This window comes from Cornus florida, unplaced genomic scaffold (assembly GCF_030987335.1).
Source record: "Cornus florida cultivar Cherokee Brave unplaced genomic scaffold, ASM3098733v1 CherokeeBrave_3.0.0_Hap2_Chr06, whole genome shotgun sequence".
NCBI classification, from domain to species: Eukaryota; Viridiplantae; Streptophyta; class Magnoliopsida; order Cornales; family Cornaceae; genus Cornus; species Cornus florida.
The window spans coordinates 98,383,177-98,408,904 of record NW_026775576.1 but is presented as its reverse complement, the minus strand read 5'-3'; the positions used below and the strand labels follow the sequence as shown (position 1 = coordinate 98,408,904).

At 35.6% G+C, this 25,728-nt stretch overlaps 2 protein-coding genes across 7 annotated transcripts; one reads left to right on the top strand and one right to left on the bottom strand.

Moving 5' to 3' along the window:
• The first annotated feature begins 2,015 nt into the window (after window positions 1–2,015).
• On the top strand, window positions 2,016–17,329 carry LOC132313249 (uncharacterized). 5 transcript variants are annotated; one of them, XM_059811942.1, is made up of 3 exons: window positions 2,016–2,131; window positions 6,632–6,938; window positions 15,787–17,329. In XM_059811942.1, the coding sequence occupies exons 2-3, from the start codon at window positions 6,675–6,677 to the stop codon at window positions 16,942–16,944; spliced, it is 1,422 nt and encodes a 473-aa protein (XP_059667925.1). In that variant the 5' UTR covers window positions 2,016–2,131; window positions 6,632–6,674; the 3' UTR covers window positions 16,945–17,329. The 5 variants fall into 5 exon arrangements, with proteins under 5 accessions (XP_059667925.1, XP_059667927.1, XP_059667924.1 ...); XM_059811944.1 differs by lacking the exon at window positions 2,016–2,131 and adding an exon at window positions 2,225–2,580; XM_059811941.1 differs by lacking the exon at window positions 2,016–2,131 and adding an exon at window positions 2,226–2,677.
• A 2,324-nt stretch (window positions 17,330–19,653) lies between these two features.
• LOC132313248 (protein OCTOPUS-like) lies at window positions 19,654–23,426 on the bottom strand. Of its 2 annotated transcripts, none has more exons than XM_059811940.1 (2): window positions 21,388–23,426; window positions 19,654–20,193 (listed from the first exon to the last, which is right to left on the bottom strand). In XM_059811940.1, the coding sequence occupies exon 1, from the start codon at window positions 23,271–23,273 to the stop codon at window positions 21,396–21,398; it is 1,878 nt and encodes a 625-aa protein (XP_059667923.1). In that variant the 5' UTR covers window positions 23,274–23,426; the 3' UTR covers window positions 19,654–20,193; window positions 21,388–21,395. The 2 variants fall into 2 exon arrangements, with proteins under 2 accessions (XP_059667923.1, XP_059667922.1); XM_059811939.1 differs by having other exon boundaries at window positions 19,656–20,193; window positions 21,379–23,426.
• Between the last annotated feature and the right edge of the window lie 2,302 nt (window positions 23,427–25,728).

The window sequence follows — 25,728 nt, the reverse complement described above, 5'->3', positions numbered from 1 at the left end:
ATGTTGATTTTAAGTCGGGTATTAAAGTTGTCAATAATATCATTTTCCTAAAAAAAAATCAAATAAAAAAATTACTATTTTATGGTCTAAATGGTATGAAAATTACCATAAAAGAAAGAGCATTATTATAAGTTCTTAATAAATTAAAATTTTATGAGAAAGTTTGGTGGTTATGGAAAGTAATTTTTCATCAAAATTTTCCTTTTCCTTTTTAGTCAAATTTTATAATTGGAAAAACTTTGAATTTTTAGTGACAAGATTGATTGCCTTTTTATTGCAATTGCCATTAATTTAACCCACATGTTTATTACATATTTATGTTATTAAGAAATCCCAACTCTAAAAAAAAAAAACTCATTATCCCTTGAAATTTTACTCATTTAAAGAATTTTACTTCTCTCTTAGGTTGTTTTTTAAGATAATACTTAGGTCCTCACTAGTGAGGATCTACAACATACTCACATCTGATGTGGAATAATAATAAATGGACACGTCCTATTTTTAAGGACAATACTTAGAGTATCTCCAACCGTTGTGTATATTTTTTTGTATAAATCTGATGTGTCATGATGAATTTACACACAAATTTTGGATTATTTAATTTTAATTACAGCAGTTGTTTTATACCTTTTGTGTAAAAATATATCTCCCAATGATAATCAACCATGTGTCATGCTAGGACCCCACATAACTTTTACAAACCTACTTAATATATAGTTGATTTTTTAATGGAACGAGAAAGAGGGATGAGAAAGGAAATATGTTGATTTGGTAGTGTAAAAATGTTGTATAAAATACACAACCATTTTACATATTGGTGATATAGTAATGTATCTTAACAGACTCCTGGAGATGGAAAAAATTTACACATTATAGGTGGCAGTGTATATTTTACACAAAAATATATTTTAACAGACTGCTAGAGATGCTCTTGAGCCTTCACTAGTGAGGATTTGCAACATACTCACCGTTGATGTGGATCAATAATAAATGGACACTGTCCTATTTTAATTACCAAATCATATATGGTAATTAAATCACTGTCTCTGATTTGCTAAGTGAATATTTACCCACCATCTTTGATTTGGTAATAAAAGATTACATGTCAATTTATTATTGACGCTTTATTATTGGCGTACATCGGTGAGTATGTTATAAATCTTCACTAATGAGGACCTAAGTACTATTCCTATTTTAATTACCAAATCAGATCTGGTAATTAAATCATTATCTCTGATTTGGTATGGCAAAATCTACCACCATTTTGATTTGGTAATTAAAAATCACATGTCAATTTATTATTGATCCACATCAGCGGTGAGTATATTATATAGATCCTCACTCATCTAAGCATTATCTCTTCTTTTTTTTTGTTTTTTTTTTTTTTCCTTCTCTCTTATGTTATTGAGAATCCTAATTCTCTTTTATGTTATTGAGAAATCCCAACTCTATAAAAGACCCACTAACCTTTTGAAATTTTACTTCTACTTCTCTCTCACAGGTTTTCTCTCTCCAAATATAGAGAATCCTACTTCTCTCTCAGGTTTTCTCTTTGTAAGCTTTTAAGTTCCTTCAATCTATTATATATATATATATATTTATTTATTTATATTTTAGAGTTAAATATTTTTTTTTTTTTTTTTTTTTTTTTTTTTGACCTGACAATGGTTAGTAGTTAATGGGACAGGAATTGAACCGAAGACCATAAGGTGAAGAGCACTTAAGGGCTTGGGTCTTTCCACTAGGGGTAAGGAGCACTTAAGGGGAATTGAACCGAAGACCATAAGGTGAAGAGCAGCTTAAGTACTTGGCCCTTTCCACTAGGACAACACCGAGTGAATAGCATCTTTAAGTGCTTGACCCTTTCCACAAGGGCAACCCCGGGTGAAGAGCACCTTGAATGCTTGACCCTTCACTAGGACAACACCACCATGTCTTATTGTTATTAATACTTGAGTTGCATAATAAATAGAATTCTAAACAAAGTACAAATCTAAAATATAAACCCATTCAAATTAGTATTGTGAGGCATATTTAAGTATATTCAAGTGAGAGTGATGGGAGAAAAGAGTCGAGGAGAAAGTTGAAGATACTAGAGAGAATTTAGGGCTGAAGATATTTGAAGAGAGAAGTAAGTTACAAATTTATCCCTTCACGTATGTTAATTTTTTCTTCTTCTATATTTCATGAAATCAATCTGTTTTTCGTGTGATTTCAAAAATAACAACATTTTTTCCTTTTTAACCCCTTCAAATTCGCACGAGCGCCCATACTAGATCTAGAGTCCAAACCCGTCTTCTCTACAACTCAAAGGAGTGTTTGATGTTTTACCATCGCAGTAAACAGTTTCCACTCAAACAGTAAACACCGCCAAGGTGGGTGCCTCCCTTCTCCAATCGCCTGTTCTCTCTAAGACTCGAAGGTTATACATTTATATGTATATATATTTAGAGAGAGAAGGCGACATAAGCCCTTATAATGCCATTAAACGCAACCCATTAGCCTACCAATCTCGCCATGGTGAGATTGCTACTCGTTGGGTATATTTTCTAGATCCGTCTGCGACATACTCTCTCCATGGTGATTTCTAAACCATTGCTCAGTAACTTTTCAATGTGGATGGACCATTGTGGCTTCTCATGAATGTACTTGTACTTTGAATGAAGTACAATACTAGGTAAAGGGTTCACTTTTAACCGGTTGCTTTTGTTCATGTCTAAAACCCTAAGTTGAGAGTTTCTCTCTGCTTATGTATAGATTTTTGGTACTCGCTCTCTCTTTTTTCCCTAGACCAAGTGCTTAGATTAGCTTTTTGGGAACAGTTTTGACAAGGTAGTTTTGACCCGAAAACACTCATTCCCAATCGGTAACAGGCCAACATATGCTATTTTTCCCCCCATAGTTTTGGGCCCCGAAATCGCGTTTTCAGTCCCATTTTTGTTAGAAATCTACACGGACTTAAATTCAAGTTTTAGTCTAGGTTAGAAGTCTAAACGGACTCCAATTGTTCAATTTTGGTATTAGTAGTTTTTAGTGATTAGGTTTCTTATAGCTTTCCTTATGATATTTGGTTTTCTTATGCCATTTGTAGAACAAAATTAATTATTAATAATATTTTTAGTGTTCTTTTGGCCTATACTTTGTGGATTTAAAGTTGTTTATTGTTCATATTGTTCTAGCCCGTCACTTACCTTCTCGTTCCTAATATCTCTCTCACACTTTGATTAGCAAATTTCTCTCTTCTGATTATTCATGTGATGTTGTGGCCTGAATTTTGTTTCAAATTGAGTTGTGTTGTGATCCTCCTTTTGACCGAAAAATGAGTTTTGATCCAATTTTTTTGCTTGAGCATCATGGATCATGTTTAGAACTATCTTGTAGTCCGGTATATAAGGGGCATTTAGGATTTGGAGTGGGATAAGGAGAGACATTGAAAATCGCAATAAAGAGAGTGAGTGAGTGAGTGAGAGCTAGAGTTTTGGGATTGAAAGTTGTAATTTTCTATTTTCCGTATACTGAAATCTTTCATCGGATCATCACCATGGACGTAGGTACAACTTGTGCTGAACCACGTAAATCTTTGTCTTCTTTGTGTGTGATGTGTTTACTTTTTAGCTGTGATTCGTGGTTTGTTCTTGGTTTGCTATGTTTTCCCTAACAATTCATATAATTTATTTCAACATTCTCATTTCAGTTATGTGATGGGGTGTTCTTGTTTCTGTTTTAATGCCCAGCACTCTGTCCCATATAAGATAACTGACTTAATAACCATCTTGTAAATTTTCTCTTAACGTATTCGGTAATTTATTTATTTATTATCACAAAGGATGCTACTAACCTATGTCCATTATGTCCATCCTAAATTAATCCTGCTAGTAATATCTTTATCTATCTCCCCATTTTTTTTGTACTATTGATACCAAGTATGGAAAATATTATTTTGAGTAATTCTTTGTGCTTTGTTCGGATGGAAAGAAAAAAATTGGATGGAAGGGAGAGAAGAAGGGATGGATGAGATATCATTAGGAAAGAGATTATGTATTTCGAGAAGAGAATAAGCTCATAATTTATTATATTAGTCAGGAGATAAGGACATAGAAAGTTTTAATTATTTTTACCATTATATCCAATAATATTTATAATATTGTAATTTATAGATGATAGTATTGTAATTTAAAACTTGTATAAATTAAAATAGTATTTAATTTAAATCTTCTATAATAGTCTACTTGTCTTTTCCCCTTTCTTTCGCCCATTTTTAGGTGGATGAAAATTTGTAAAGGAGGAAAGAAGAGTCATCCTTTCTATTCTTCTTTCTTTCCTTGTTTCATCTCTACCGAACCAAGGAAATTCGTCACTTCCTTCCTATTTTCTCTCCACACCTCTTCTTTCCTTCCTACCGAACACAGCATTGGTCTTGAATTATTATTGTTAATATCAAATTCCAGGCTAGGAACTTGTCAAAAAAATATCACATTCCAGGCTAAGAAGCACGGATACTTCCCTGAAGGTGCCGTGGCGGTATCGGACACGTGTCCCGTCCCGATACTCCTGGGATACGCCCAGAAATGTGTCTTTTTAAAATAAATTTTTAATTTCGGATACGGCTGGAATACGCTGAGGATACTTTTTGGATACGGTTGGGATACGCCGAGGATACTTTTCAAAGAGGAATTTTAAAAAATTGATGCAAATCAACAGCTTTTTCCCCCTATGATGAATGGTTTAAGGCATTAAGTTTATTTGATGTTTAATGTGTTGTGAAATGAAATATTATGTTTTATTTACTTGTTTCTTTATCTATGAATATGTTAATTATTGCATTTAAATTCATAATATTTTAGGAAATTGATAAAAATTTGATTTTTATGTAAAAAAAATATATATTTTTTAAAAATTGCCGTATCCTACTGTACCCATATCCTTTTTTATTTATTTATAGATTTGGCGTATCCCATGTCCGTATCGTACTTGTGTCCCCGTGTCCGTGTCCGTGCTTCTTAGCTTTCAGGTCTTACTAATTCTTTATTCTTTTAATTCTAATGCATTTATCTAAGTTTCTAATTTTGTTACCGAGACTTCAGTGTATCCAACAACGCTGTGTGATGTCCCACATTGCTTGGGGAAGAGGTTGTTGGCATTTATATGTGTGAATGCCCCTTAGTTATGTAGATGCATTTTGAAAACAGTGAGTGTGCAATATTTACACAACGGGACGAGACTTGAAAGATGGTATCAAAGCTAATCCCCAACTGGAAATTGGGGGAGCACGCACAAGCTCATGAGAGTCCGTTGGCCTCCAGGTCTCAGGAGGGGGTTATTGTGACCTTCCAAAGTGCTAGGGAGAAAAGTTGCTTGCACTTGTGTAGATGCCTCCTAACTGTGTAGGTGCGTTTTAAAAATTGCGTTTTAAAAACCGCGTGGACATGCAAATAAATTGAGTTGTTTATGAACAACTTGGGCGTGGCTCGTTTAAGGCTCGTCTTGCGTTCGTTCATTAAGTAAACAAGTTGAGTTCAAGCTCGATTTCTAGACTTGTTTAGCAACAAGCCGATCCTCAACAATAATGGCCTCGACTTGTCTGGGCTCTTGAACATGAGTTTGTGTAGGCTCGTATATGTTCACGAACATGTTCATAAACATAGGTTTGTATAGGTTCGTGAACGTAATATGGTGAACATGCTCATTAACGTAGGGTTGTGTAGGCTCGTTTGCGTTCATGAATGAGCTAAAACGATCTTGAACATGAGCTCGAATGAATTTTGTACTAAACGAGCTGAGCCCAAGCTTCTCAAAATGATGACAAGCCGAGCCTAAGCTCAAATTTTTGAGCTCGTCACGAGCCCGAGCCGAGCCGAGCCCATAAACGAGATTGAACATGCTCAACCTCTGGTCGTCTCGGTTGCATGAAGAGTGTGTAAAGCGGATAATATGTACAAAACTGGGTGGGTGACACTATGTCATCAGTGAACTTGTACTAGGCAGTGTTGTTAAAAATGCGCCTAGGCTTCAGGCTCATACAGGTTGTCTGCCCAAGTGCGCCTTTTACAACATTTGCGCCTTTAATATGGAATACTAATATGCTTCAATAGTAATTTAACTTTTCAATTGTGCGCCTCAGCTTGTGCCTAGGCTCCAAAGGACCTCTAGCGCCTTGGGCCTTTGATAACACTGTTAACCAGGGAATGTTCCTTGGTGTAGTCCTACTTGTATAGAGAAATCATTAGTTTCTCCGCACATGGTACGAATTTTAGTATTTTTCTCATTATACATATCCTTAATAATCTTTATAAGATTTAAAAGGACTCCTTTTTTTAGTGTAGCCCACCATATAATATCCGTAGTACAAAATTGAAGCTCATTATTTGATTTAGTGGGACTGGGGACTTGAATGAGTTGAAGCTCATTATTTGATTTAGGGGGATTGGGGGCTTGAACAAGTTGAGTTTAGGCTCCCGATTAGACTGTTCTTGACCCTACAAAGAAATGTGAAAGGGTTCCATCTATTTTGACACAGGGTTTTTGAAGCATTAAATGAGTCACTATTTCCATTATTGATCATATTAGTCTACATTTTTTTTAATAGTGTACCGGGGTGGCAAGGTTAATGGTGAGTTAATTTTGCTTTCAGGGTTGAATTTCAGAACAAAGAATTTTAAACTACCAATTGTAAAATGAAGATGGCAGTATTGCGGGGTGGGAAGGATTGTGATAGACAGGAGAAAGAAAATAACACTTCTTTGTGCAGGGGAGGGGTGATTGAGCCAAGACTATCTATTTTTGGCAAATTTGCTGATTTGGAGATGTTATCTTGGATAAGACGACTTGCTCTGGATCCTTGTAATTCAGGGATATCAATGGCTAAAATTCGACCATTATGGAATCAGACTCTGAAAGTACGAAAAATTATGGAGCTGAGTGATAAAGAATGTCCTCAGGTATGCTAAAAATCATATTGCTCTTTTATCAATCTCCCTCCCATTTTGCATGAACTCAGTGATAGCTATGTTGTAATTGTTTTATTGATTGATCAAATTGAAAGATTAGCATGCTGGTTGCAAAAATTAGACCCTCCTGTTTCCCATGTTTGTAGTAATAGCCTACACTAGTTATGCATTGCCATTCTACTTTATGTGAGGTCATATTTCATTTTTTCCTCTTCCTTTTCTTTTCTGAATTATGTACATTAGTTATTTTTCTTTTCTCCTTTTACGGACTATTTATTGATGCAATAATAAAAAGTGGGGTTTTCAAGCGTGAGAATGTGGTTTTGAGAGGGTAGCCACTTGTCATTAATGCAAAAGATTAGATTTGTTCCCACTACACACATCCCTATACCTTAAATAACTATGCTTCGCTTTTTTTTTTTTTTCCCTGAATGTGTTGATTTTATTCCAAAAAATGAACAGTATGATACATACAAAAGTAGTGGCAGAACTAGCTAACCACAAGAAGCACAGGGCATACCCTTGGCTAGAAAAGCTACAAGACAGAGACAATAAAATGTCTCACAGGAAAAGAACTGCAAACAGTAAAAATAAAATATAAGATCTAAAACTGTCAATTGCCTTTATTCACATTAGGTATTTTGCTACTGCATTAACCCTTTTTCGTATATTAATAACTTCTTGATTGCTTGAACTATCATCACTTACCAACACCTAGCCATTGCCTAGCACCAAAAAAGTCACACTCTTTCTACCTTCTTACTCCCTTGTCCTCATAGCACCATTAGTATGAACCAAATATCTTTATGCTTGATCATTCCTCATAACCAAACCATTTTAGCCAATCTTTTCTCATCCTTGGAATTATGAGTTGCTTCAACATTCCGAACACATTCTTGTAAAATAATATGGGTTCTTGTCTTGCCATTCATTATGCCATTCTCATTTCTTTCACTTTCTTTTAGTAAGATTATTGGTATTATACCGTGCAAAATTGTGCAGCTTGGTTAGTTTTTTACCTTCTATAACGACCCTCACCCTACCTAGACACAATATTGTCCGCTTTTGGCTCCCCCGGACCAGAGACTTCCCAGGGGGTCACTCATCCTGGTACTACTCCAGGTTAAACACGTTTAACTCTGGAGTTCTGGTGGGTTCACGGCCATCACGGCTTTAAAACACGTTGTGTCATAGAAGGGTGTTGAATCTATATATAAAACTTGTCCCATCCACACCCAGGCGATGTGGGATTGTGCACCTGTAGCTCGCTCAGTGTGGTATCTTATTGGTGCCACCTGCACACGCTCACTCACACCCGCCCACAAGGTCGCCACAATCACCCCCCTTTGGGGCCCAACGTCCTCGTTGGCCACACTTCCGGCTGAGTCAGGCTCTGATACCATTTGTAACGACCCTCACCCTACCCAAACAAAATATTGTTCGCTTTTGGCTCCCCCAGACCAGAGACTTCCCAGGAGTCACCTATCCTGGTACTACTTCACGTTAAGCACGCTTAATTTTGGAGTTCTGGTGGGTTCACGGCCATCACGGCTTTAAAACGCGTTGTGTCATAGAAGGGTGTTAAATCTACATATAGCACTTGCCCCATCCACACCTAAGTGATGTGGGATTGTGCACCTATAGCTTGCCCAGTGTGGTAGCCTACTGGTGCCACCTGCACACGCTCACACACACCAGCCCACAAGGTCGCCACACCTTCTTATAAACCTTCCCCCGATATGCATCAAGCAAACAACACTTCAAAAGCACTCTTTATTTAATTCATCCTGTTTCAATTTTGTAGAAATTGATTCAATTTCTCTTTCTTTTGGATAATTTGGCCGAAATTGCGGAACTAGCGAACTTTGATAATTATCAATCTTAACTTCTCAATCGGGGCAACTAAAAGGGGAGGGGGAAAAAAAAAACTCATATATAATAGGGCAAAGTATAGAAAACTCCCCTCGACTTGTAGTCTTTTCTAGTGAAAAACCCCTTGTGTATTTTTTTACCAAAGAACCCCCCTCGATTTGTAACCCTTTCCAATAAATCCCTTGTCTAATTTTTTTACCAAAAAATCCCCCTCAACTATCTAAGGGGGGTTAAAGAGTTGATATTTGGACCAAAATATCCTTTTATTTAAATATTAATTTTTTTGAATTTCAAAAATTCATATCTCACAAACCATATATCCAAATATTGCAAATAATATATGCATGGAAATCTTATAAAACAAGAATTCCAGAAATATAAAATTTGTTTAACAAAACCTCATAACCAGAGATAAATAGACAATCTAAAAATCTACTACAACAATCTTATTTTATTTTATTTTTTATAAAATACTTGGGTTATTTGCAAGAAAATTTTCAGAATTATTTATTTTCATATGGAGCATAACATATAAAAAAATTAGCCCCAACAGAGACTGAATATTCTTTTTTATTTATTTTTAAATGGTAAGTCTATAAAAGAATGAAAACACCTCGACACAAAATATGATATCTCATGAAATTGATCTTTGTTAGGGCTAAATTTTTTATATATTCGGCTCCATATGTAAACGAATAATTCTGAAAATTGTCTTGCAAATATCTCGAGTATCTTATTTTTAAAAAATAAAATAAAATTACTGGAGTAGATATTTAGATTGCCTATTTCTCTTTGGTTATGAAGGTTTGTTATACAAGTCGTATATTTGTGAAATCCTTATTTCATAAGCTTTCTGTGCATATATTATTTACAATTTTTCAATGTATGGTTTGTGAGATATGAAATTTTGAAGTTCCTGGAGAATTAAGATTTAAATAAAAGGGCATTTTGGTCTAAATATCAACTCTTTTACCCCCTCAAATAGTTGAGAGGGGTTCTTTGGTAAAAAATTAGACAATGGAGATTTATTGGAAAAAGGCTACAAGGCGAGGGGGGTTCTTTGGTTAAAAAATAGACAAAGGGGGTTTACTGGAAAATGCTACAAGTTGAGGGGGGTTTTCTGTACTTTGCCCTATATAATATACACACATATTAAAACTGAGTTTATAGAATATGAAATGTAGCCTAAGTATCGTTCAATTTATATACCTATAGGCCACAATCAAGCTGAACATTAAGTGGCTTGATCTCAATCAAACAACTCTTTGAGTTCGAGCCTCAAGTCAAGCCTAGATATAATTGTTTGAGCTTGACTTGGTCAATGCTTTCTAAGCTCAAACTCCACTCGTTTGGCCAATCTTGAGCTGAAACTTGAACTCGAGTTTGAGATTATTTTTTCCCTTGAAAAGTTTGCTATAAAACACAAGTCAAATAGACAATTAGTTGAGAATGTAGGAGTAAGCAACAATACTTGCATATGCCTTTTATAAGATTTAGAAAAATCGTATGATAGGTCCCAAGATATATAATTTGGTGGGCCCTAAATGGTGACACTAGTGAGTTTTCCATAAACGTAGGATTGCACCAAGGATTGGTGCTAAGTCCATTTTTATTTTCAATAATCTTAGATGCGATGACAAAATAATTCCAAAACCAGATCCCGTGGTGCATGATGTTTGCCGATAAATATTTAAAAGGATTGAGAATTAGTCGAACTAAAAACCAATATATGGAGTGTAAATTTAATAAAGATTCTAAACCAAAAGGATGGAGAGATAGATATAACTAGTAGAATTGGAGGTTGGACAAAATGAAGACAAGCTAGTGGGATTTTTATGTGATAAAAGAATAACACATGGGCTAAAAGGAAAATTGGATTGTTATTAGACCAACTATGTTGTATGGAGCAAGAGTGTTGGGCCATTAAAAAGAAACAAGAATAACGTCTTCATGTAGCGGAAATGAGAATGTTACGATGGACGAATGGTCGGACGAGAAGAGATAGGGTTTTATTTTTGGTTGAATTAGAGGAGATAGGGTTACTAATAAAAGTGTGAGGAAAATTAGGTGTAGAACCCATTGGTGAGAAAATTAGGAGAGTAATATTTAGATGGTTTGGACACATATATCGGAAACCTAGAGACGTGCCGGTCAAATGAGGAAGACTAGTTGTAATAGAAGATGAGAGACGGGGAGGGCGACCCATGTTAATTAAAATGACTTTAAAAGGTTAAATATAGTAGGTAAAATGGCATGTAATAGAAAAGATTGAAGAAAGAGAATTCATGTGGTCGACCCCATTTATATGGGATTAAGGCAAGGATGATGATGATGTTGAAGACCCATTAGATGAGTCATGTTCTTAAGTCTTAATAAGCGTGTTCACAAACACATGTTTGAACGTACGTGTAAACCTAGATAGCTGAGCGGTGGATGTTCAGAATCGACTTGTTTATAAATGAGCTCAAAAATGTTGTTTAAGCTCGGCGCTTTTCTTTTTGAGACCCTACTATCTGTTCATGAACAAAGCTCTTCATTTGCAACCCTATAAAATATATCTATATTTGCTATTACTGGAATTCTTATTGATATTGTAACAATTGTATATATCTTTTTATAAATTCAAATAAATGAAGTTTCAATTCATTTTTGGTATGCGTTCACGAAACATAACAAGATACCTTAATCTAACATTCAATTTAAGTTGACAAGAAGTCATACTGTACACCTTAACTAAACTGCTCAAGATAGAGTGCATAATAAGAATTGTTGAACCAAAAATTGTGGCCCAGCCACGTGGCCCTAGTGTTAATCAGTAGATTAGTTGAAAGTTGGGACTACCATATGGTAATAGGGGAGGTAACCACATTCTCTTTCTAAACAAAGCATTGGATTGTGCTTTCAGCGCTCTAAGTTATGGTTATAAAACTCGTGTTCCAGATCATAGGATTGTCCTATGATTCGAAACTATCAAATGGATCTAGGTTGGTTCGAACATTGCAGAGGTATAGGATTGTTGTGGAATAATCATATGATTATTCAGGATTATAAGATTGACATAGGATTGTAAGAGTGGCGCAGTACAGAAGTAATTGTGAAAATGTTTCAGTTAGAAAAAACCTGGAGCGAGTGGGTGGAATCTCCTTGGGTGGCTTTCAGATTCTCTATTCTTGGTTCTCTTTTCTTTTGGCTTCAGGTGTATAATTGTTAATCTTCAGACATCCTCTTGTCATTTGTTGGATAGCTTGAGGCTATAGGTTTAATTCACGACTTTTCGCAATGATCAAATGTCTTCCTCATTCCACTAGTACGTTCCAAGAAACTGGATGATTTATTGGTATGATTGAATGATTTTTGGTTATGCGTGCAATGCCAACGATCAGAAGTTAACGCACAAAACTAATACTCACGTGTAAAAGTGTGCAAAAGATTGAAAGAAACAAAGAGAATTTTTCATCAAGTTTTTTTTTTTTTTTTTTTTTTTCTCCCAAAAATCTCTCTAATCACTTCTCTCTTTTTTCATTAAATTTTTTTTTTGAGCTTATATTTTTTTTTTTTTCCTAATTAGTACTCACACACACTTGTCTCTTCTGAGACTTGAACTTCTGACCTCCCTTTGGGAAGTGCCACTGGCCCGTTGGTTTTATTTATTTATTTATATTTTATTTTTATTTGTTTTTTTTTTTTTTTTAGCTTATATTAAGAAGAACCTCCGATTTTATGTTAAAAAGGTCTTCTAAAAACATTAAAAAACAATCTTAAAAGATTAGCAAGAAGTTGGAACGAAATCATGGTAAGAATCAAAGTCGTCCTTGAATTGGGAAAAGGTTGACCGGTGCAACTTCTCAATAGACTACGTTGGACCAGTGCATGTCAAAAATTGCACTGGTACAGTTGCTTTCTGGATTTTAAACAACTTTAAGGCAGTAGCAAGTTGGACCGATGCATGCAGAAAGTTCCATCGGTGCAAATGTTTACTGTTCAATTATTAACCTAAAGCATTTTCCAACTTCTCAAACATAAAGAACACTTTAAAAATATATTTTAAGCATCAAGTGCTCTATTACCACTCTACTAACTAGGAAAAATAAAAAAAAAAATTACCACGCTACTTATTTGACCCTTTAGTGTGTGTTATTTGTTGATCTTCAAATTGATGAATTTGATCCTTCGAATGATGAAGCTCGAAACAAAATTGCAACTGGATATGGTTTGGGTTCAAGATTTGCCAACACAAAATCTCAACTACGAAGACTCAGAAGGAGGTACAACTATCGTCCCTAGGTCAACTCAAACAGCCGGTTCAGAGCAACTCTCTAACAGATTGTAGTAGGACCGCACCATGAGATTGTTGAATATCATTTAGGTGTATAAAGGAATCTGATGATTTGTTTGTTCTGTCATTATACTTAAAATTATTTACGGATGCACCGATTCTATGTCTTTTGTCAAAAGTGCTCTTTGTTCTTTTGGAGAATTGTTTTGGCTCATTTCCTTAAAAAGTAATTTTGGTACTATAAGAAAGCAAAAGGCAAAAAATGAGAATACAAGGATTTGAACCATGATTTCCCTATGTACAACTTTACAACTTGTAAATTGCATAATGAGGGTTTTACCTTCTAAAATACATTATCAAATTTATTTTTGGTGGAATTTGTTCACAGATACATTCTCCATATGTTTGTAATAATATTTCTATATATTTTTGTGTTTTAGACTTGGTCTCTTTCTAATTTTAACAATTCTTTGTTTATACATATAATTGAGTCTTTATCTATCCCGCATGTTATACAACAGTACTTTCTATGATTCAATCCTATTAAACCTTAAAGATCAGACATTATAAGCTGCTTGGGCCGAGGATGCGGTATGTCAACTTGATAGAAGGTATGTTGCCTGAGAGAATCATGGTCCAACTGTGAGGTCATCATACTGAGTTTTGGACATGTTTGGTGACACTAGAGTTTGGGCAAATTGAGATGTTTCCACGTTGGTCATACCAGATAAATGGTCTTATCTTGACCAATCCAAGAAAAGAAGGAAAGATGACATCATATTTATTACACATGATGTGAGTAGCGCAAATTTGGACATCGTTACAGTTTCCCTGTTGGTGACCTACCTGGCCTAAGCTGGCATCCCAGTGATGCTGGTCTTGCATGCCAGCAATCCCAGTTGCTTTGTAATTGACTCCAAGCCTAGCTCAGTTGTCCACCACAATCTTGGGGGTTGCTACATAAGGTCAAGCAACCCTTTATGATAGGATGATGTTTGAACTAGGTAGTGTTTGGACCAGAAGGATTGGATTCACATTCTTTGGGCCAATCCACTGCCAATTTCAATAAACTTCCATCCTCTTTTCTGACTTCCCCACTCCAATTCATATTTATTCCAATGGATTCCTTTTGTGCATGAAATATCTACTGTGCTCAAGATCCCTGTCATCAACATATGGAAGACGCATATAGCAATAATATAGTGAATCTACAAAAGTACACGCGACTCACACACAAACACGTGCGCACGCACACACATATATAGAGAGAGGTTGTTAATAAGTATCAAACCACGTGAGATTATCACATGGTCCCGGGCCAATCACAACCTGACATGCAAACAAAAATCTGAATAAAACTGGCACAATTTCTTGCATGTGGTTGTGATTAGACGGGACCGTGTAGTACCAGACCATTTAAAAAATTCTCATCAAACCACACCTAATGTAAAAAATTTAATTCTTGTAGCACATATAAAGCTTACTCGGACATATTTTTCTGTCAAGCTAGTGGATGGATTATGTGCTGCTCCCATGGTTCCCATTCTTTATAATTAGAAATTTAATTAGCAATTTGAGAGCTGCACCAATCATATAGTGTAATGGTGAAGAGCTACTATCATAATAATTTTTTGGTGTGGGTCTGAGAGAGCACATGCTTTTAATTTTGTGGCATCTTCACTCTTCTCTAAATTTAACATTTTGTCTTCTTCTAACTCATAGTTTCGTAGGTAGCAAATGACATGCACCATGGGTCTTCTTCTTAAATGCGCACCATACTTCACTACAACTAACTCAAAAAGATATATATATATATATATATATATATATATATATATATTTTATCTTAAGTAAAAAATATTAAACGAAATTCTCAAAAAGATATGTGGTATGTATGAGCACCTATTGTAAGTGAATTGTAATTACAGTGACCACTTTTGTGTTCAGTAATTTATCAGGCACTAGAATAATTTTGGATTCAAGAGTGAGTTGGGAATATATTTGGGATAAGTTGGAGGAAATTTGAGAAAAACAATAAATGTTAGTGAGCAATATGTGTTGCTTTAATACGACAGAATTATTTCGATATATGGGACTAGTTTGAAAATTTTCTCGTATGGGCAACTTTGAATTGTGCAGAAGTGGCGAAAATTTTCTAGTATGGCATGTACATGCCATGGAATGTTATGGGTTTTTTTCGGGAGCTTTTGGAGAGATGCTGAATGACTAAGCTCCACATGGAAACATGTATTTCTCAGCATTACTTTATTTTATTTAATTTTTCTTTTTACACATGAACACATTGGACAATTTTGAATATTTTGGGAGTGCTTTTTGTTTAGCTTTCATGTTTATATTATTTTCTCTTTTGCTGACTTTTTGTTTGGTTTCATATGTATGCATCAGTTAACATTGTTTGTTAGATTTATATAATATGATGTTCTGCAAATAGTTTAGGAAGAAAGAATTAGGTATGCTACATCGCATCTTTATCATCATCCTTGTCTTTATCCCATATGAACGGGGTCACCTCCTTCATGTTTCTTAATTTCCTATAGTTAAATTTAGTTCTTCGTTTTCAAAAGCAGTTTTCATTCAGATTTCAGATATGATATCTTGTACATGAACCTCAATATATTTTACTTCTCGCAATTCTGAGAGAACGACCTTTTGCCTGTCTCATTTTGACAGAGAAAGCGAAAACTGCATCAATTTCTAAAAGAGAAGTTCCCAAATGCACGTGGATTGGCTTCAGAAATGTCTGTTCAGCAAAATGTCACAAAATTGAGTAGAGGGCATTTATCTCATGCCTCTTCAGTTTCATGCTTGCTCAATATGGTTGACCATAATGAAAGTTTTAACCAGAAAATTGTCTCGAACTCCCGCAGTTCAGGCAGCTTACTGACATTTGAGGATAATCTTCCAGAAAATGCTGTACCTTCTGAATTCTCCTTTCTAGATAAGGTATCACACTGGAGTGTACCTAACGAGAATATCTCTCCCTCAGCTGATTCTGATGAGTCATTCAGTGGATCAAACCCATCAAGTCGCGAGACCCTCTTCGACTCACCCTCACTGGATTTTGACGACTCGGTTCACAGTTCAAACACCTCAAGTTCCAAGGAGCTAAAGCAAATGAATGCTCAGGCACCTCGACGGTCAATCAGGTTACTGAACTTCATTGGTGATCACCTTCAAAGAATGGTTATTCCAGTTGGTCCCCGTTTCCAAGCTGATGTTCCAGACTGGACTGGACCAGTGAACATGGGAAAACTTAATGGTGGAAATGCTGATTCCGAAAACTTAAGGTGGTTGGGCATCCGAATTTGGCCCATGGAAGGCACAAGTACAGGAATTGATGCAGGAGCAGTTGGAAAAGGTAGACCTGACTCTTGCTCATGTGTCTCTCCAGGATCCACTGATTGCATTAAACACCACATTTCTGAGGAACGGCTCAGGCTGCAATCTGATCTTGGTCCTGCTTTCTTGTGTTGGAAGTTCGATGAGATGGGAGAAGAAGTTTCCGAAGCATGGACATTGAAGGAACAAAAGAACTTTGAGTCACTTATGAAAAAGTATCCACCATCAAATGGAAAGAATTTTTTGCAGAATGCCTTGAAGTGCTTCCCATCCAAGTCAAAAGAGCGCATTATAAGTTATTTCTTCAACGTGTTCATTCCTAGGCGAATAAGCCTGCAGACCAAGAAATTCGTAAAACAAATCGACAGTGATGATGACGAGGCAGAGGATGTCAATTGTACGTACTTACAGGAAAAATGTAACGGTAGGAGCACTATCAGAGGCAATTCTAAAGATCTGAAGACTCGATACTTGCGTGGGCGTTCTTGATTGCTTGGAAGTTAACAGTTTAAACCCATTGCAATCATTCAAGTTCAGAAGGTTATTTTTGTGGACCTGATATTGCAGCCATTCTTTTCAAGTAACCATATATTAATCCCATTGCAACAAATTGAGTTCAGAAGGTTGTTTTGCAGCGATCCTTTTTCTAGTATACCTCAGCAGTGTTGCGTGTACTTCACAAGAAATTAGATCAACATATTAACTCTTAGAAAATTTCCCATTCCCATGGCTACTTTTGTGGGGGGTAGTGCATCTCTCCCTTTCCCTCTCCTCTGCAGTTTTGTTTGTAGCATCTGTGTTTGTATGATTTTGATGTTTGAACATTTCCAGTCATGGAATTTAAAATACAAAGTGTTTGAGTGGTTCATCGATATGTTTTTAAGCTTAATGATGCCGCATGTGTTGTGATGCAACTGCGTTATTGTGATTGTTAGTAGAGTTTATGATTTATGTAGATATTATGAATTGTGTGAGTTTATTGTTTGAGTATTGTTATTTTGCCCGAATTAAAAAATATTACCATTACCATTTCTACGTGGATGTCATGGCTACTTTAAAATCTAAATATATCAATATAGATGTCACGGCTATTTTAAAATCTAAATATATCAAAATGGCTGTTAACAAAAGTTGAAAGATCATTTTCTCTCTCTAACCAAATAAAGCAATAATGCATCCTCTCTCCGCATCCTCTCCTGAAAATTGCAATAACATCTCCCAATATTCCCTAAAACATAATCAAGAATATGCAATGACTCCTACAGATTAAATGAGTGTTTACTATTTATTATCACTTCTTCTTGTTCCCCATGTTTCTTTCTTCTTTTTTATTTAATGATTTTTCAAATGACAGAGTAGAAAAAAATTACATTCGAGTCTCTCACTGGCAAAAAAGAATTTTGTAAAGATATATATATATATATATATATAGAAAAAAATTCTGTTCAAATCTCTCACTGGAAAAAGAATTTTGTAAAGAAAAAAAATTCCGTTTGAGTTCGAGTCTCTCATTGGAAAAAGAATTTTGTAAAGATATATATATATATATATATATATATATATATATATATATGGAGAAGAAAACAAGAAATTAAAAGGGTTTTCGTCCGAAAAATATAGTGAATTTAATCTGTGATGAGAGAGATTTGAAACAGCTATTATTGTATTGCCACGTCAAAGTCGGTTTTTCTATCGGTATGAAAGTGTCATCAAAATTATCATTTTCCTTATTGTTTATGCCTTGTATATGTTGGTGTGACTTCGTAAATGTTATGTTCAGGTATACAATTTCCAATGGTAATGCAAATAGATATCCAAGGTCTCAAATTTATTCTCTCTTCAAAACAGCTTATTCGAAAATGATTATGAAGATTTAGTTGTTTTTGAAGGTTAGAAATTATGTTGATCGAGACCACTTACTCCATTACAATGTATGGATTTATGGTTTTGATTTTTTGCATCTATTTGTTTGATTAATGGAAGTCGTCAAAAGCTTCTTGCCGATAACTAAGGTTTTGAAGACATGTATGCTTTTGTGCTCTTTTCACATGGAAAATCGAATAAGAGAAGTTCAAGTCACCAGGGGCAATAATTTAGTTGGTATTATCTTACCTTCTAACGTAAGTCATTAGTTCAAGTTTTTACGGAATCAAAGTGTGGGTGTGGGAATTTCTTGTAAAATTGTTTTAAAAAAATGTTATGGACTATAATGTAACCATAAAAATCACACCGATTCAAGTTTCTACGGAATGAAAGTGTGGGTGTCGGAATTTCTTGCAAAATTATTTTAAAAAATGTTATGGAATATAATGTAAGCAGAAAAATCTACAATTGATAACACCAATTAGTCACGTGTCTCACGCAACCATAGCTAGTCACGTAGTGTCTATTGTAGCATTACTGTTGTACAAAATTAACTTTTGATAGATTTATGGAAGGAAAAAAAAAAAAATTAAAATAAAAACGAAAGTATAGTCAAGTGTGTGATAATAAGCATATACGTATCTTTTAGTTTTGGTAACATAATAACCGTCCAAAAATGTCTAGGATGTTGCTCCAAATTTCACCTTACAGGATGTTTTAACTTTGATTTTTGTGGCATTAATTAACAATAAAAATAATAAAATAAAAATCATTGCTAGGTTTGATTTTTCTGTGTTTTGCTGATGGGATTTGAGCCAACCAACCATTGTTAAAGTTTAGACAGCTTTGTGGGCTTTCTTGGTCAAAGTTCTTTTTCGCAACCAAAGCATGTATATTTTTTCTTTAGACTGTAAAATGGCCTCAAGTTCTTCTCTCTTTCTTGATTTCACATTTAAGGTCATACATTTATCCTAAAGTAAGTGCAAAACCATTTTGATCAACCTCTTGCTCGCATGATCATTTTAGATGCCCTCCATGTTTAACATGATTGACCAAATAACAAAAGAATCTCACAACAACCCACTCACCAGTATGAATGATTGTTCTCCTGTACAAGGAAGTCAAAAACAGCCAGTGTGGGATGGAGAAAAATGAATGTCCAAGCCCCAAGGATAGCAAATAAAAATTAAATAATTTTACTGAAAAAATAAAAAATAAAATTTAAATAGACTAATTCAAATGCCATGTAAAACAAATATAGGGACTTCATTAACACACTCCTTTATTAGTTCAAAGAAGCAGAAAAGTTGGAAGTACTCTCAACCATTTTGAAGAAACTAAATCAATTTAAAGTCCAGAAAAGCAAACCTAAGGTTTTATGAAGAATAATTTTGTTCCAAATCTGTCATTTACATTCCACAATAGATTACATGAACAGATTGTAGTATATAATAAACCCACCAGTTTTGTCACTGATTTACAAGGAATGTAAAGGAATCAAAACCAATAACTGTCTTTTCCCATTTCAAAAAATCCACCAATTCACCACTTCATTATTAACAAAATTAGGATTACAGAATACAAACCTACTAATAAAATTAGGAAGAAAAGGACTTTTGAGTTACTCTAGAAATGAACTCTACACATTCTGATTCGGTAGCCTTAGTGTGTGGAACAAAGTTTTCAGCTTTGTATCCTCCGTTGTACCGAGATTGTATCTACCACCTGCACCTTGATCAATCACTCTTGGCGGTTCAAGCTTGCTCCCATAAGACACTTGGAAGTTGCTATTGAATTTCATTCAAGTAGCTTTTTCCTCGTCCAAGACATGATTAATCTGCCTTTTTCATAGCTTCTGAAAATTGATCTTGGTACCTGCAGTCAAAAAATCACAATCTTTCAGAAACTGGCCACGGGATTCAACTCTGCTGTGTGGAAACGGCAAATGAATTGTAGAACTCCCGAATACCACCAAATAAGCATTTACTCATTGTAAAATGTGAAAGGGAACACCATGCGACATTCGAATAGGATATAACTATTGGCAGAAGTACATGAGAGAGAGAGTGAAACATTCCATTTTTCAAGCCAATTAACTGAATCCCAAGAGAGAAATCTTTATGTTTGATGCACTACATTATCATTTTCCATTTTAGCCACTATATTTTGTTACATTAACCAATCAACCATGAAATCTCCTAGATGACAAACTAGCAATAATGAACACAGTAAAGAATAACAATTATAGTTGCTAAGAAAGAAAGAACGAATGTTTATCCAAATGCTGAACATAAGAGCATATATAACCTAAATGGACGTATGAAAATTAGCTGCTAAGCAAAACTGCATCAATAACATAGGGTTGCACGTGTTCAAAACCTCAGTTGATTAGACAACATTAACAATCACCCGTTTTGAAATAAGGTCATTGCATATATATCATCCTGACTAATTTCAGATTCTAAATGGGACCTAATTTAATCTTATGATAGTGATGGAGTCTACAGATTTCATCCTCAGGCATATCAGGTTACAAAATGAGTGGCGCTCGTTGGGGAACAATAATGAGGTGATATATAAAATGCAGATGACAGTATAGAAAAATGAATCTTAACAACAACAGTTGCCTTCCATCGTTCTGAACTGATCACCCCCATGACAAATTGCAAGAATTGGGTGGCTTGAGCCCACATAATCTCAACCTTTAGAAAAATATGCAGCATGCCAGATATTTCAGGTAAACATTCCATGAATTAATAATGCCTTTAAAAAATCATCACTTAGAAAAAAACTGTAAGATAAAAGGGTGCCAATTTGGATTCCGAATGCAAGATATTTGATGCATATAACTACTTTGCAAAAATAGCAAAATGTAATCCAATTCAATAAGAACAGTATTATAAGAATCGCAAAGTTTTTTTTCATTATTAGAGTAATCAAGGAAGCATGCTACTCAAAAATTAATGCAGGGTGCTTGTATCTAATTAACCATCAAGGAATACACATTCATGCGTGTTAGCCCAACAGATGCAACAAGATCAACATCAAACCAAAGAACACCTTAGGGACCTTCAATTTCAGTACAGCCGCAACACGCTTCTTGCAATGGAATATGAGTTATTCGGTCTACTTCTCCCCGAACCTCCTCTTCGAGAGCTTCTCATAGGCGTCAAGTAGAACCGCAAGAGGCCATTATCAATATTGGTAGGTGAATACCTAGCACTCCGATTCCGATCCAAAACAAACTCATCTCTCCCCTTTCTACCATTCCCATTTGCCTCCACATTTGACTTCCTCACACTGCCAAATGATCCACCCACATTATAAGAATTCCTTGAGCTCACACTACTATTGCTTCTAAACACTCTCCTGTTCAAAAATCCTCTTGCATCCCCATTTCCTTCCCTCCTCAGGTCTTGCCACGACTCCGAAAAAGACCTCTCCACCCCATTTACTCTGCTACACTTTTCTTCATCCTCATCCTTGTTCCCTCCGGTGCGACGACGTATGAAACCCCAAATGTTCCACCGCCGGGACTTCTTCGACCCTTTCTGTTCAGCATTTCCAACAACTGAAGCATTATCTTTAAAACCCAACTCAAATGTCTCCGAACAATCATCTCTCATAGAATTCGAATTGGAATCCCTCAAATCTCTATCTCCACCCATTAACTTAGTCCCATGAAAATAATCAATAGTTGCAGGTGACACTTTGGAATTTGAAACACCTTTTAATTCATCAATCTCTGACACTATAGAGGCTGCAGTTTTCTTCATTGAACTAGACCTATCAAGACTCTTCCTTCTCCTCGAGTCTGAATAGTATTCCCTCGTCTGAGCTGACCCACCGGGGACTATGTCGTCGTCATAGACACAATTCAACGGCTCTTCCACCGGAATTTGGGTATCGGACCGTGAAACATGCACCACCGGAGCATCCTCCACCACCGAGACCATAGGCGGAAGCCGAGGAAATGTCCGGCTGGTCAAGTACCCGTCCCATGAAGCCCTAGGCTCGTCGAACGAGTATCGCGGGTCCTCGAACGAGATTCGTCCAGCATCAAGCGAGAACCGCGGATCCGTGTCGCAAGATCGCCGTCCGAACCCGTAGTCGGCGATCTCAGACTGGGTCTCGCGATACTGCCTCGAAATCGGCTTCTCCACCGGCAATGTAGCTGATTCACCGCCGGTGTTTCGCTTCTTCAGCTTCTGCTTTTGCCTCCATTTGAACCATTTCTTGCTGAACACAGAAGCCGCGGACCAAAAAGTTACCGCAATGGGTTTCTTAGGTTGCGAATCGAGATCTATGTGATCTTTCATCGGCTTAATCTCCTCTTGAACTTCCTCAACAATTTTTGCAGCTGTTCCTTTTATGACAGTTGGTACATTTGGTTCTTCAGAAACCCTAATTTCGTTATCGTCGTCGTGGTCATAGTCTTCGTGTTCGTCTTCTTCTTTAGACTCCAACACTGGACCGGCTACTGAAGAAGAGGCCAACCCAGGATTCCGAGTCTCTACTTCGGTTTTGTGCTCGCTGTCGAGGTTGAAGAGCGACCAGAGAGTGTTCCGAGCTCTAACGTCGCAGGACTTGCGTTGGGGCTCGAACACGCCGGAAATTTTCTCGTTTTTCGAAGCCGAAAAAGACTGCGTACGCCGGAGTTCCGGGAAGAAGGAGGGTTTTGTTTTGTTTCTGTTGTTGTGTTCGGTGGTAGTTGTGCCGGGGACTTTAAAGATGGCTTTGAGAGCCGCCGCTGCGGCGGAGGAGGTGGTGGTGGATGAGGGTTTGCGAGAGGAGGAGGCGGCGGCGGCGGAGGATTGGTCTAGGGTGGTGAGGCGCTCACAGAGGCAAGAGGGACAGAAGCCGGTGAACTGCTCTTCTGGGTGACGGTCGCAGGTGAAGGAGGACCGGTGGGGCTGCGGAGGCGGTGGCGGTGGTTGTTCGGTGGTGGGATTCATAACCGGTGGTGGTGGTCTGCAATCCCCCCTCTGTTCATGTTCCACAATTTGTGAGAGAGGTTTTGTGTGAGCTTTTGGTTTCCAACGGATAGTGAGAGAGAGTGTAGAGAGAGAACAGACGGAAGGAAGGGGAAAATAAAGAGAAAATGGAGGAAAATATTCTCTCTCTCTAAGCTGTACTTGTCCGTTGAATGCCTTATTCTCTCTCTACAGCCACTAACTTCAAAAAGACATTTGTATCCTTCTTTAAGATTCTTTAAGACATTTTTATCCTTCTGTAGAACAAAAAATAAAAACCATACTCACAAATGCCCATTGTCTTCAAATCCACTAGTTGTTTGGAAATACACCCAATTTCAAGCCATAAATTTCTTCCAATACTGCAAGAAAAAGATGAAAAAATATTTGAAAAGAGAGTTATAGAGTACGCAGGGAAACAAAATGAAATCTGCAATGCATTCTGATTTGATGTGATGCGCCTTGATTTGATTTGAAATATTTACAAGATAGTTTGTAGTTTAATGTGAACGATTGCAGACTCAAAATTTTTAAAATTCTTTTTTAAATTTGTTCCTTGTCAATTTTTGTTTGAAAGATGTTCGATACTCCACTTTGAATTAAATTATTATTAGTTGTTTGGAAATACAACCAATTTCGCCCAATAAATTCCTTCCAATATTACAAGAAAAAGATAGAAAAGTATTTGAAAAGAGAGTTATAGAGTACGGAGGGAAGCAAAATGAAATCTGTAATGCGTCCTGATTTGATGTGATGCGCCCCGATTTGATTTGAAATACTTACAAGATAATTTGTAATTTAATGTGAATGATTGCGGACATAATTTTTTTAAAGTTCTTTTTTAAATTTGTTCCTTGTCAATTTTTGTTTGAAAGGAGTTCAATACTCCACTTTGAATTAAATTATTATTAGTTGTTTGGAAATACGGCGCGCCAATTCAATACCGCAAGAAAAAGATGGAAAAATATTTGAAAAGAGAGTTATAGAGTACGGAAGGAAGCAAAATGAAATGTGTCCTGATTGGATTTGAAATACTTAAAAGATAGCCTGTAGTTCAATGTGAACGGTTGCAAGTTCAAATTTTTTAAAGTTCTTTTTTTTTTAATTTGTTCCTTGTCAATTTTTATTTGAAAGGTGTTCCATAATGCACTTTGAATTAATTTATTATTTGTGCTTCAATTCAGGAGAATTAATAATATGGGACATTTATGAATGCATTTAGAAAAGAAAAAAAAATTAGAGAGAATTTATCATTTTTCATACGTTAAGTAAATGAAATTTTATATTAATGAGAATAAAATGATTTGTTTAATTAATACCTAGTTGGAGCCATCTAATTGTTTGAAAAGAGACAAATAAAATTTCTAAGAACATAAAGAAATATTTTTATATAACAATAGAGGGATCAGTCTAATTTTGTCTTTTTTAAAGTTCACAGGGCTTTCATTGGTTTCCCAAGAGAAGTGCTCAAATCAAGTGATTTTTTTCTTTTCATATATTTTTTGTTAAATGTTTTTTTCGATTTTCAAAGATTCGTTGTCGAGAGAAAAAGCAAAAGTAAATCACGCCATCACTCTCTCTCTCTCTCTCTCTCTCTCTCTCTCTACAAACATATCTGTCCGATGTCTCTCTGCTTCTCTCTCTTACAGTCTCATTTCGCTTTCTTTCTTTTTCCTTGCTTTCCCTTTTCCTGTTGTGGTTTCTTTTTGTATTTGCGCTTTCTTTTTCCATCTCTTTTGTTATTTTCCATGAAAATGAGTTCCATTGTTGACGCATGTGGTGGAGTTTCTCCCACGGATTTCAAATTTTCATGTTTCACCTGCCCAAACACAAACACAACACAGAACGCACCAAACTATTTCATATTTTTCTTGTTATTTTTAATTAAAATTCTGAATTTAATTTTTTAAAAATTAAATGATGTTGGACAATTACGACATCCTTAATAACACACACTCTAATTACAAATCATACATATCATTACCTATTCATTTCATACATGACAAAAAAATAAAAAATAAAAAAAAATAAAAAAAAGATACAAAATTACTTCAAAATACATCCAGGTGACAAATCTTATCAAATAATAAGAGTTTGAAAGCAATTTTCAAAAAAATGAAATAAGAAATTTTTGTATTTTTTCTTTTTCTCCTTTTTAAAGGCTGACAAGTTACATTTGAGTTGCTGTTTAGATCAACCTTAGCTTGTACATTATTATCATCCTAAAAGAATGCATTAAACAACCTCATATTTATTTGTCATCATTAAATTTGAAATCCTAAATAGACCGTCGACACAAAACCGACCCTTATGCTCTAGACAACAAATGAACTTAATCAGCGTAGTTGTTTTGTATTTTATTCATTTTGTCTAACACTGTTCTATTCTAAATTGTAACAGTACTTAATTCCAACAGTTGATTTGTTTGATTGGTTTT

Coding starts and splice junctions, on each gene's coding strand:
- LOC132313249 (XM_059811942.1), top strand. CDS start 6,675: ATGAAGATGGCAGTATTGCGGGGTGGGAAGGATTGTGATAGACAGGAG. Junction 6,939..15,786: donor GTGATAAAGAATGTCCTCAG/GTATGCTAAAAA, acceptor TCATTTTGACAG/AGAAAGCGAAAACTGCATCA.
- LOC132313248 (XM_059811940.1), bottom strand. CDS start 23,273: ATGAATCCCACCACCGAACAACCACCGCCACCGCCTCCGCAGCCCCAC.